This window comes from Poecilia latipinna, unplaced genomic scaffold (genome assembly GCF_001443285.1).
Source record: "Poecilia latipinna isolate Pla-1442-1.1 unplaced genomic scaffold, P_latipinna-1.0 Scaffold759, whole genome shotgun sequence".
NCBI classification, from domain to species: Eukaryota; Metazoa; Chordata; class Actinopteri; order Cyprinodontiformes; family Poeciliidae; genus Poecilia; species Poecilia latipinna.
In genome coordinates this window covers 236028-248021 of record NW_015113375.1, presented here as the reverse complement: position 1 = coordinate 248021, position 11994 = coordinate 236028, and the positions used below count along the sequence as shown (strand labels likewise).

The 11994-nt window shown below is 40.1% G+C and overlaps 1 protein-coding gene and 1 non-coding gene across 2 annotated transcripts in view; both read right to left on the bottom strand.

The window, feature by feature from the left end:
* Window positions 1-465: 465 nt before the first annotated feature.
* arhgef17 (Rho guanine nucleotide exchange factor (GEF) 17) overlaps window positions 466-11994 on the bottom strand; it is a 72279-nt gene continuing 60750 nt past the window's right edge. The window contains exons 3-22 of the mRNA XM_015046004.1: window positions 11325-11507; window positions 6672-6788; window positions 5711-5803; window positions 5428-5604; window positions 5272-5322; window positions 5055-5164; window positions 4881-4966; window positions 4635-4753; window positions 4303-4510; window positions 4030-4103; window positions 3776-3859; window positions 3585-3688; window positions 3219-3328; window positions 2685-2804; window positions 2335-2602; window positions 1887-1973; window positions 1533-1621; window positions 1381-1476; window positions 852-1034; window positions 466-680 (exon numbers count right to left, since the gene is read on the bottom strand). Of these exons, the coding sequence (XP_014901490.1) occupies window positions 466-680; window positions 852-1034; window positions 1381-1476; window positions 1533-1621; window positions 1887-1973; window positions 2335-2602; window positions 2685-2804; window positions 3219-3328; window positions 3585-3688; window positions 3776-3859; window positions 4030-4103; window positions 4303-4510; window positions 4635-4753; window positions 4881-4966; window positions 5055-5164; window positions 5272-5322; window positions 5428-5604; window positions 5711-5803; window positions 6672-6788; window positions 11325-11507 (2574 nt within the window). The remainder of the gene's footprint in view (window positions 681-851; window positions 1035-1380; window positions 1477-1532; window positions 1622-1886; window positions 1974-2334; window positions 2603-2684; window positions 2805-3218; window positions 3329-3584; window positions 3689-3775; window positions 3860-4029; window positions 4104-4302; window positions 4511-4634; window positions 4754-4880; window positions 4967-5054; window positions 5165-5271; window positions 5323-5427; window positions 5605-5710; window positions 5804-6671; window positions 6789-11324; window positions 11508-11994) is intronic.
* trnam-cau (transfer RNA methionine (anticodon CAU)) lies at window positions 9050-9122 on the bottom strand. The gene has a single exon. It is a non-coding gene; the product is annotated as a tRNA-Met (tRNA).

Genomic DNA, 11994 nt, shown 5'->3' with positions numbered 1-11994 from the left:
AATGTACATTGTTACAGCTGATCATCTGCGGATGAAACGATGGACTGAAGTATTTCAAGTTCAAAAAGACTACATTTCAAAGAAAATGCAATGCCTCAATCACATCACATGACTCAATCCTCCTGTTTTTGTGCACAGACACCCTGAAGAATCCAGATCCGCCTGTGTAAGTTCTTTATTTGTCCTCAGTTTGAAAATAAGTTCGTCTGTGCACGTTTGTTTTTGGAACTTCAATTTTCCTATATCTCTTTCAACAGAAAAAATTAGCAAAAATGCACACATCACCAGGAAGACAACAAAAGCCGAGTGTGTGATGTGGTGGTATTCATTCATAAATCCAGGAGGGAGCTCAGAGTCGTGTCATAGCACATAGAGACGGATGGACTGAGCAAAAAAAACAACAACAAAAAAAACAACGCCTAAAGGTGCTGGAGGGAGATTGGTCAGACGGGGTGTTTGATTGTCTCAGACTCTCCAGAGCAACAGGTGATTGGTGCTGTCATCTCGACCGATGGTTTCACTGCTGTTGGTCAGCCTAAAGTCCTCGTAGCCGTCTCCACCAGAAATGACGAGGTGGTTGGTCTTCACTGGGATGTGTGTGGAGGTCCTGTGGTGTGTGGAGTCTCGCCTCTGGAGGCTCCCGTCGTCTACGCTGCTGCTGCTGCTCGGAGGCCGATTGCCTAGATCCAGATAAACTGGGGTTATTTTTGTTCGATAATAGAATTTGCTCATCTGAAATACTTAATTGCCAAAAAAAAAAAGCAAAAACTTAAAAATACTTTTTCACAGCTCTGTAAACGTGAAGGAGTTTTTTCTTTGGTTTGTTTGTTTTTGCTAAAGCAACAAAGTACCTGTGGAGTCTGTTGTTGTTGGAGGGAAGTTCATGTCAAATCCTTCTGGTAGCTCAATTGAAGTCAGAAACCGAACGTGCCCTGTGTGACCGTGAGCCGATCCGATCGGAACCAGAGGCGACTTAAGAGTCCCGGCACCAGTTCCTGTGCTCACTGTCGGGATCACCAGTGTAAGGACCACTCCTGAAGAATATCAAATCTCTTTGAAAATCAGGGTCTACCACCTAAGGACCTTGAATTTTGAAAACTTATACAAAAACTCAAACTTAGAATTCATACAATAAATCGGCTTCAGATTCTGCAGGCCAGAAATGTTAGAATTACAATTTAAAATCTCAACGTAAATTTGCAAGCCACAATACAATACGAGACAGCTTATTACTGTGGGTTTCTTTTTTTCCCCATCCGATTTCAGTAATGTTGAATGGCTATTGTGCAGATTTATGTTGCATTTCTGCAGTCATTGTTCCATTAGCATTGTGCGACTGTAGGACCGCCGCAGTTAAATAGACAAACTCCGTGTCCTCACCTGCACTGGTGCCGATCCACAGCAGGTCCTTGCAGGCCAACAAGGCTGTGATCCTGAGGCAGGCAGCTTTGTGCTGTCTAATGATTGCATCTGCACCTGAATAAAGGTTTAAAAAACAAACAAAAAAAAAAACTATTCAGCAATTTTTAAACACTTTTTAGTCGTTAGCTCACCTGCTTCTCTCTGATAGACGATAACCTCTCCATTTGCTAATGATACAAACACTTTGTTGTCAAAGTACCTGACGTTAGAGGGGATAAAAACAAAAGTTGAAATTAAAAACATCAAGTTACAAGTTTCAAATGACTCAGCCTTCATAGACTGTGTTTCTGAACTATCAGTAAAATGATTTTATTTTTCCTTTTTATCAAAACAACTCTGAGTTGGAAATGATATCTCTGGATCTCAATTAGACAACCTCTACAATTAAAGGTCAAATAAATAAAGAAAACAAAATAAAGACTTTCAAAGACTGATGAGCCGTAAGTGCAAAAAGGCAGACTTACAATATACAGAGGATGGAGGCTGAGTGCTGCATCTTCATGCTGTTTTTACGGTTCCGAATGTTGTCTGAGGACTGGTACACGTGTATGCTGAAACAAACAGATGTCACAATTGATCAAGAAACCTGGACAAGACGTTGGCTGCCTCTCATCCAACAGCTGCTTTATATCCATGAATGCACGGATATTAACGTGCTGACAATGGATGGATGGATGGATGTGCTCAAGCACAAAACAGTAACTACAAAACAAAAGTTTCATGTTAAATCCACATACCATTACAAACTCAAATTTCAGAGCGTTGAAAGAAACAAAAGAATGAAGCAAAGGAAAAAGAGAAAAGAAAAGAAAGGAAGGTAGAAGGGTTTGTGAGAGACAGGATGGGTTGAAGGGCTTAAGGAAAGACACTGGGACAGGGAATACGAGGAAAGAAAAGAGTTCATTTCCCTACCATCCATCTTCTGTGCCCAGCCACACAGAGCTCTGGTACGCCTCTGGGTCAATACTCAGCAGATCCTCCAGACTCGCTCGGGTGAATGACCCCCTGGAGGACCGGCGCATGGCCCGGCCGTCCATGGGACTCTCTGTGTGGGCGCGACTCCCTCCGCCTACTCCCAGCATCCCAGGAGCACCATAGGAGCTCGGGACGGGGAACTCCTGCTCCTCCTCGCTGCTGGTGGTCTCCGTGGCCATGTCCTTGGAGCTCACACCCTCATCGTCTTCAGGAAACGAACAGAGTAATGCCCGGTGAGCTGGCAAAATCTGGTGGTTCAACTGGCTAAATCTGGCACAATTACTCACTGCCATAGCTGGACGATATGGTGGAGTGACTGGCCTGACTCTGCAAGGTTGAAGAAGGACTAGGTGAATCTTCATCGTCCGAGTCATCGCTGTCAAACGGCACAAGCTCCGCCCCTGGTCCTGGGGAAGATAAGCCAACAGTCTGAAGGAAGGCTTGTTTTTATTTAACGTTATCACGTCACCAGAAATTAAAAGATCCGACTTGATCTTATCTCACACAGTCCACAAATGACAAACTTTAGATGTTTATTTCTTAAAACCGTCACGGACAAGTTGGTCGATGTTGCAGGAAAACAACCTCTTATGTTTCAGAGGCTTTTTGTCAACTAAATTTAGATCACGTTCTAAGAAAACAGGGCCAACAAGTTAGCAAAGCAAGTGCATTTATTTCTCACCTACACAGCAAAATTATCAGACAGTGATCTACTATGAAAGCTAAAATTTATGGAGATTTTAAATCTCAACGTATTCCCACCGCCCTCACAAACATAATTCAAACAGGACTATAAGGAGGGTTTTGTGGCAGCAGCTGACCTGTTGGCTGCTCCGTTGGCTCCAAGGTCGAAGGTGAGATGGAGATGTCGAGCTGCTGCTGGGGATGAGTAGGAGGCCCGGAGGTCGGCGCAGGTTCTGACACACGATCCCTGAGAGGGCAACATGGTGAAAAGCTTCACAATCGCACTCATCAAATATTTCAGCTCCATCTAGAAATGTATGCCGGATCTCTACACGGCCAACAAAGTAAAGTGCAGCTGATTTTCCGACATATTAATCTCAGAGCCAGGTTTAATTGAATTTACAACCAAACGTGTGTCGTCCTCAAGAACACGCGTTTCATGTTGTTTTTGGCAACATGTCAATAAGGAAAAATAAACGATTGCTCATTAACTGTGCACCCACCTTCCTTTGAGTCCTGGAACCGCAGCGATACAAATGATCCTGGCCGAGCAGACGGCGATGCAGGCCTCCACCGTGGGCTCATCTTTGATATTCAACAAGCAAACCTGCAACGAAGACGTCACATCACTCAGAATGGCTGCAAATTGAATTTGCTATTCGTAATCGGGTAATCTTTAGCCATGTCCTCTCACCTGGCCTACATATCCATCACTGTTACACACCCAAACCTCACAGCCACTGTCGGGACAGCTGTGGCTGGGCGAGGCACATGAAAACTAGAAAAACAAACAAATCATAAATACATGTTGTTGTTTTTTCAGAACCTGTTTTTTCCCCCTCATTATTTGATTATTTGGTACAAGCAAAATCCAACAAACACACACAGCAAGCAAAAGTTTTTTTTGTGGGTAAAAAAAACAAAAAAAAAAAAAAAAAAAAAACACACCTGCATCCCACTGCGGGTCTTCATAATAGGGATTGCCTTCAGGAACTCTGGGTCCCACTGGTCCTTGTTCATGGCTAAAATAACACAAAAAAATAATCAGGAAGATTTTAACACCACAAGTAGAGCGAGGCTGCTCCGATTCATGAAACACATGTAAAGTTTTCTTAGATTTTGCAAAATTGAAAGGAGATGTAGCTTCTCAGCTACAGGTAGACATAAAAGTTTACTGAAAAGAATCTCATCCCCTTCGACATGATAGATTTCCTCACTGACCCAACTTTTTCTTGGCATCCTCAAAGGCCTGTTCGAAGCTCGACCGAGCGTCGGGCGAGCTGAACTCAAAGACGAAGGTGCTCTCAGCCGAGGCCGTTGTGAACTCCAGCTTTGTGGGCAAGAAGGTCATGCTAAAGGCCAAAGACTGTTTCTCAGAGAGCTCTTTGTGGACTGATGCCATCAGGTCTTTTATGACCTCATCTAGGGACTGAGAGGAGCAAATGAAAAGATGGAAGAGGTTAGATAGATTCTCTAGTTCCTCCTCCAGAGCTGGAGATAACTAATATATTTTTCTAAACTTTCCAATCCAAACTCTGCACAGCCACATGTACCTGATGTGGGAAGCTCAGGGTCTCTGATAGTTTGCTGATCTGACCCAAAGTGCTGAGATCCTCATCTAATCGGGTAATCATCTTCTGGACGCTCTCTCTGTTGGTTGCCTGAGAAGAACCTTTGGGAGAAACATGAGAGACATTCAAACATTGGGTTACTAGTTTCTTTATCGTGCATGAAGTGAATTGATACAATAACACAAAAGTAAAAACTAGAAAAATAAAAAAAAAATTAAAAAATCTTACTTTTCACCACCTCCACGTCCTCCAAAGGAAGCTTCCACAAAAACTTGTATTTGCTGGAGGTATCTATCACACTGGCAGCAGAGTATCTGAAACAGAGAGGTCGCATTATTTTTTTTGAACACCAGGGGGCAGTGTGGGCTTTGTGCTGTGATGGCGCACATGATTGTTGCATACAGGCTCATGGAGCTGCGCCTCAACGAGCCAGACTTCCTCTTGAGGGTGGTGCAGATGATCAGATCGCTGAAGAGGAAGAGGGATCGGTCCTTCTTCCCCCCTACAGTCTTCTACACAGACACAGGAACAGCTCAGGTGATCTGAACCACATTCCTTCTGTAACGTTTGTTTGATACTACTGAATGCACCAGAAAAGAGTTTGCTACATTAATCTTACCGCCTCCATGACTATTTCCTGCCTCAAGAATTTCCTCTGTGGATTCAGAATCTGTCAAAGAAAAATAAAAAAAAAAGACAGCAATTAAAAAAAAAAAAAGGCTAAATCGACGCAGAACAAGCTCAGGTTGGTAGATGTAAAGTCAAAACATCTCACATGTTCAACTCCCTCTATGTGAGCCTCAATCTCCTGGATAACCCTGGCCTCCCTCTCCGCCTCCTCAGCGGAGCGACGCCCCTTGTTGATTTTCTCTGCCAGTCGGTGGATGTTCTTCTGCGCGTCCAGCAGAAACGGATGATCTGGATGATCCTCTGGCGTGTGTTTCAACAAGTCCTTGAACAAGTAACAAAAAAAAAAAAAAAACATGAATCCCTCTTTATACCACCCGAGTGCGGCTGAAGTCTCACTTCTAGCTGCGTAGCGCAGACGAAGCGGTCACCTTAACCAGCAGCTCGTATCGAGGAATCCTCTGCACCGGCTTGATCATCAGGTCGCCCAGAGCCTGCTTCTCCTTGTTCTCACGCATGTTTTGCTTTTGGATTAGAGGGAGAGAGAGAGACGATCGACACACAGACACACACACAAAAAAGAGAGCATCTAAGTGGTGAAATGGACCGAGGCCTTCCCTCCTGGTTAATGTGTTTGTGTTTCAGAGCTCCAGGTAAATTGGTGTTGATTGGAAATGGAGGCAGCTGGCCTGTATAAGACTAAAAGGCACACCACTTCCTGGAAGTCTCGCTCTTTTTTTCTTCTTCTTCTTGCCAGCCAAATCTAATTAAAATAAATCTAATTCTAAGTTACACCCGTGTGTTGCTTCCCATTGTTTTCTGGTTTTGGTTTATGAGCCAGGCCATAACAGTAGCTTGAATAATTTTTTTAATGGGACAATATTGAGGACAACCCAGGGCATTAAATGCAGCACAGTGAAACCAGCAGAAATTTTGGTTGGCCGGAAAAACTACGACAATGTGAATGATTTGTTGGAAGGTTTATGATAATTGGACGAAGTGTTGAGCTTGTTTCTGAAAATAAAAACTGTTAGGCAAGAGTCCTGCTCGAGGTACTTTTAGGAATCCTGCCCATCTCTCTGAAGACACTCTAATTGGTGGTCTACTGCAGGTAACATAAGTATTAAACTCCCTAAAATCTGATCTGTGGTGAACTTCACAGCTTCACCACAAGATGGCGAACTGGTTCTACTGTCCACAAATTTGACTGCAGCGCCAGAGCAGTCAAAAGAAAATCTCACTTATTAACATACCTGCACTGAATAATTATCATTACAGTATGTTTCAGATGAGAGGTTTGATTGCCTAAGCAGAGAATTGAAAGTTTGAACTAATTTTCCTACAAACAAAGAGCACGTAAAAGAAACACCAGAAACTTGGTCAGACACTCACCTCCAGAAACTTGTGAAATGCTGGTTTGGCCTCCTTTGCGATCCTAACTGCATCTTTAGCATTGAGGAAATTGTCGATGTATGCTGAATACGTATCAGCGAGAGCATCTTTGGAGAACTACAGGAAGAAAACAAAAACAAACAAACAAAAAAAAACAAACACTGATTACCCCTTTAGGAACATCAGCCTGAAAATGATGTTTTAACTTTGAAAGAAATAGGCAGTAATTTGAGCTCAATTTAAAATGAGGACAGAAATTTGGTGTTAGATTTAATCTCTGTACCAATAAATATGAAAAAAAAAGACAAAACAAAACAAAAAAACCCCACCAATACTAATAATAAAGCAACAAAAACAGGTTTACTTTCTTTTTTCCTCAACAAAAAACCCCTTTCAGATTCTAAGATTTCAAACTGTAAATGATTTAAGTTAATTACTTTTAAAAGAAAGGAAATTTTAAAATGCCACACTTGAAAATGTAGCTTTTTGACATTGCAAAATCAAGCAGGTTGTTATAAAAAACATAAAAACTTTTTTTTTAATTGTTCTTTGTCCATTCATCCGTCCATTTTCTTTGCACCGTCGTCCCTAGTGGGGTCGGGACAAAGGTGCTGGTGCCTATTTCCAGCGAGACATTTCAGGCAAGAGGCGGGGGTTATTGTTCTCAATTTTCAAAAAAAAAAAAAAAAAAAAACTATTTTCAAAATCTCTATTTGCTTATAGGAATACTTCCATCTAGTTACAGGAAACACAAACCAGGGCAAACCTAAGACACGCCACATTTCCCGTAAGCTAAATTTGCCAGGTTTCTGAGAAAAAAACTAAATCCTTCAGTCAATCTATTTATCTTGTATTTTTCTGTCTCCTTCAATCACACACATGAACCCAGATGACTCAGCCTGACCTGATTTTCCCTCAAATGGTTGAAGACCAACAGGGAGACAGAGAGATACAGAGAGAGAGAGAGCCAGAAAGAGATAGAGATAGAGAGACAGAAAGAGATAGAGATAGAGAGAGAGAGAGAGAGAGAGAGAAAGAGATAGAGAGAGAGAGAGAGAGCTGGAATTGTAGCACCGATCTAAACAGAAGAGGAGGGCGTGGAGGGAGCTGTTATTTAACCCGATTACAGAGTAAACAGATTTTTGTCACTCTATCAAATACGAGTTGACATTTTCCTAATTATCTCAGATTTTCTGTTCCCAACCTTTCATGCCCGATGCCCTCCCCTCTTTAATTTGTCCATTCTCTGACTTTGGGAACTCACAAGCAACGTCAAAACAAAAGCCCGAGTTGTGGAGGACACATGAGGTAAAAAGGTGAAGTTCTTTCCAGTAGATTTTTTTCTCTAAGTATAGCTCCCTCTGATCTTTACTTAGCTTTAATTAAGAGTGTCCACTCGTCTAAATGTTAACAAGAAGATTAAACTGTGCACCGCCAGAGAGTCGATAACACAATGCCTTGTGTTTAACATTTTAATCCCTTGATGTTTGCACACTTAATACGGTCAGGAAAAAAACAAAAAATCTTTTTAAGCACCGACTTTCAGATTCAAAACATGTCTGGGCTGTGTGCTTAAAGTGTAATTTATGCTCATGAACAAGTGCATTTTTTAATTAAAAGTTAGGGAAAGTAAAACGGCTTTATTGCTGTTTTATTTCTTCATTTAAGAGCAGAATTTGGGTGCTAAAAATGTGTTGATTCGTACGTGTAACAATGTCTTTTTCTTTTTTTTTTACATGAGCTCTACATATTTCATACATTTTATGTTACAGAAATAATAGCCCTTAAAATGTCATCAAAATACAGCCACAAACTGCAATCAATTTAACTGAAATTTTGTACAAAACAGCAACATAAAGTACTGTGTGTGGAAAACTGTGAATAAGACTAACATCCAAATTTTGAAATATATATATTGAAAATCCTAATATTCTCTTTCCTCAAAGGACAAAAGTCATCATATGTTTACTTTAAGATTTCTGACAACTTCTTGACACAATATGATCAATGTATTGACAATTTGCCTAATTCTACAATAAAAGTAATCTTGTCCAAGGAATTTAAATGATTAGATAAAATTATTCTATATAATCTAGACATTATTACAGCAGTCCCAGCTTTTAAAGAGAATTTGAATTACTTACAAATGTACATTGAAATACAGAATGTGTTTACGTTTCTAAGGATTTGCAATGTGAATAATCTGAAACAATTGAAGGATTACTGTCATACTATGTGATGACACTCCATAGCACATTTTCTGACGAGACAAAGCTGATTCTGACAGAGACACAAAGGTAGACAGCACCAGAAAAATGAAAACGACTAGTGACTGAAGCAGCCGAGGGGTTAAAAAAAAAAAAAAACGAAAAGGAACTTGCCCCGTGTGAGGCTCGAACTCACGACCTTCAGATTATGAGACTGACGCGCTGCCTACTGCGCCAACGAGGCCTGCAGCACACTGCAGCCGCTTCCGTTTAGATAGTCGGGGGAAGGTGGTGCAACAGTGCCTGCTAGTGGGGGAGAAATACCACCAACTACCTGCTATCGAGACTATTTCTCCATGTGGCTCCAGTTTTGCTTTAGAAAGTATAAGAAATCTTTGAGAAGCTTTTAAAAAAAAGAGATCAGACAGTGTTTGAATTTCACATGTAATCGGTAAAATGCTCTTAAGTTACTTTTAATTGAATTTATCAAGGCTTTATAATCACTTCAGGTCTAAAAAAGGGGGGAAAAAATCTAATGCAGAAACTAGAGATTTGTCTATGACATATTTCTGCTTGCTAGTTCAGTATTTCTCTTTCCTGCCTTTTTCAAAGACCAAACGTAACATTGAGACCGACGCTGATCGTTTGGAAGAGTGTTTGTTTAACATCTAGGTCTAGAGCCATCATTAGGTCATGGGAAGTTTTAAAAAGGGGCACAGAGCAAGCCACTAGAAAAAAACCAGTGCTGAAATATTGCCACATGTGGTCCGCCCCTCTTTATTCCAGCTTCTCCTTGTTGGAAGAATTATTTGTCTTTTCAGGACAAACAATTTTACAAATGTAGTATGTTTAAATGCACATACTACATTTGTCTTAGCCACTAAAATTAAAATATTCATTACAGAAATTGAACACTGTATGAATTTTGACAGAAAAATCTACATTAACCAAACTAAAACACAGTTTTATGGAGGTTTAGTAAACAAACCAACAGCATCCTCTACATTTACTGGATCTCCTTGGTAAATGTGTTGATACTAAGTTGAAGTAGCATTGTATTACACTGATAAAATCTGCAAAATCCAGTTTACAATTTCAGTACTTTTCTTTAGTGAGAATGAAGCCATAATTGCTTAAAATGAAATCACAGATGCCTCAGTCGGGTGAAGCTCAAGCAGTTCCTGTATAATTAATGCAGCTGAAGCTTTTTACTTAGATTTTAGGTTGACTTAGTATCTGGGAACGTTTAATCTGCAGTCCATGACTTTCTACTTCCTTGGGCTGTAATATAACAGACATATCTCTATGCTACTTATCAATATGGGAAAGATGAGAGAGCATATCATTCAATAACAGAATAATAGAATAGAAAGATTGCATTTTATCCCTCAAAGAAACTTTAGGAAACACAACTAGCATTTGGAAACCTACTGTCTTTAGCAATTTGTTTCTGATAAATGTAATACAAGCAACACATGAGAAAGTACTGTTTGCTCCTCCCCCTACACTATACAGTTTATATAGTTTTTGTCTTCATATTATTGTAAACAGGTTTTAAAAAGTTTTGTTTTTTTAAATTTCACATGAGATAATGTGCCAGAAAGAGCGATGACAACAAATGTGTGTACTTCGGGCGCGTCAAACGAAAAACAAATTTCGACAAGTCTTTTTTGTGACTCTTCTGCGAGAAAATAACTATCAGTCTAACAAATACAGCATGTAGTTCAGCCTCTATAAATGGACTGGGTATAAAAAAAAATGTTTTTCTCATTTTAAATGTTTATAAAGTGGCCACTGACCCAACATTCAAAACAGATGTGGGCCATAATCCAAGCAATCCACAAAGAAGTGAGGGCAGATATGTTCCCAGCTGAAGTTATAGGTAAACAACTGGAATGATAAAGGATATAGGTATCAAATATAATTGCAGAAATTAAATAAATATACAGTGCCAAAGTATGGCACAGAGTAGTGTGAATAGCAAAAGCAAAGATCCCTCCACAAAAAACAAAACAAAACAAATCTTACTATTGCTTATGGCATTGCTTACAGCTGCATTTTTAAACTTCTAAGTGTTACAGTACGATTCCTTGAACAGAGAATGATACCTTTGGCTGCATCAGCAGGCCACTTGTAATGTGGGTGGGGTGCAAGAAACACTGATCATCAGTCAGCTCATTTATGCTTAAAACTGGGAATTTTAGAACATCTATATTTGTTAAATTGGTGCATCACTTATAATTTAAGAGAGCACAGCTGAGAGGTACTTAAAAATGTTAAAAAAGGGGGGGGGGAAAAACAGGAAAAAAAACTGCAGATTCACACAGTTACATCTCAGATTTGTAGCAAGGCTCCTAATAGTGGAAATTAAAAATTCACCTGTGATCTTGAAAATGTCAATCCAGCCAATTTAAACTTCTCATCCATAACTTTTAGCTCCACTTACTGAGTGGATGAGGAGGTGTCCCACCGTCTGCCTGTCGTGCCATTGGCCGACACAGCCTGCAACCTGCTCCAAGAACTGTTCGTGATGCTCCAGGATCTCTGGGATCTGATAAAACATCTCGTCCACCAGCAGGGGGTCCACGATGGAGCTGCCGTCTGGTTGTTTCAGAGGACGCATGTAGCCCTGATGGAAGAAAAACAAGGACAACTCAGCAACTGAACAGTTTTAGATAAATTAAGGAGGCAGCTTTAATAAAGATTTGATATGGATCCAATTTCCAACTTATATGAAAGTTTTTGATTTAAAAAAAAAAAAAGAAAAAAAAGTGAAATTGGATTTGTGTTGTACTGAACCCATTAGGACATGGGGAACATTTTTTTTTTTTGTTACCTTGCAAAACTTTTGCGTTCCCTCGCAATATTTGCTAGTCTATATTGTATACATAGTCACAAATGTCAATTTAAAATTTCAAATATGTAGACTTTTAAAGATCCTCAGTGAAAATGTGTTTATTATTAACTCTTTCGTGGAAAAAATTGATCGAAAATCAATTTATTCACTGCATGTTAATGTCCGTTTGTGGAAGTTCGAGATGGAAACGGCCCTTTAAACCGTTCAGATTACCAACACAAAAGAGACACAACCAAAACTGTCAGATAACTTATTACCC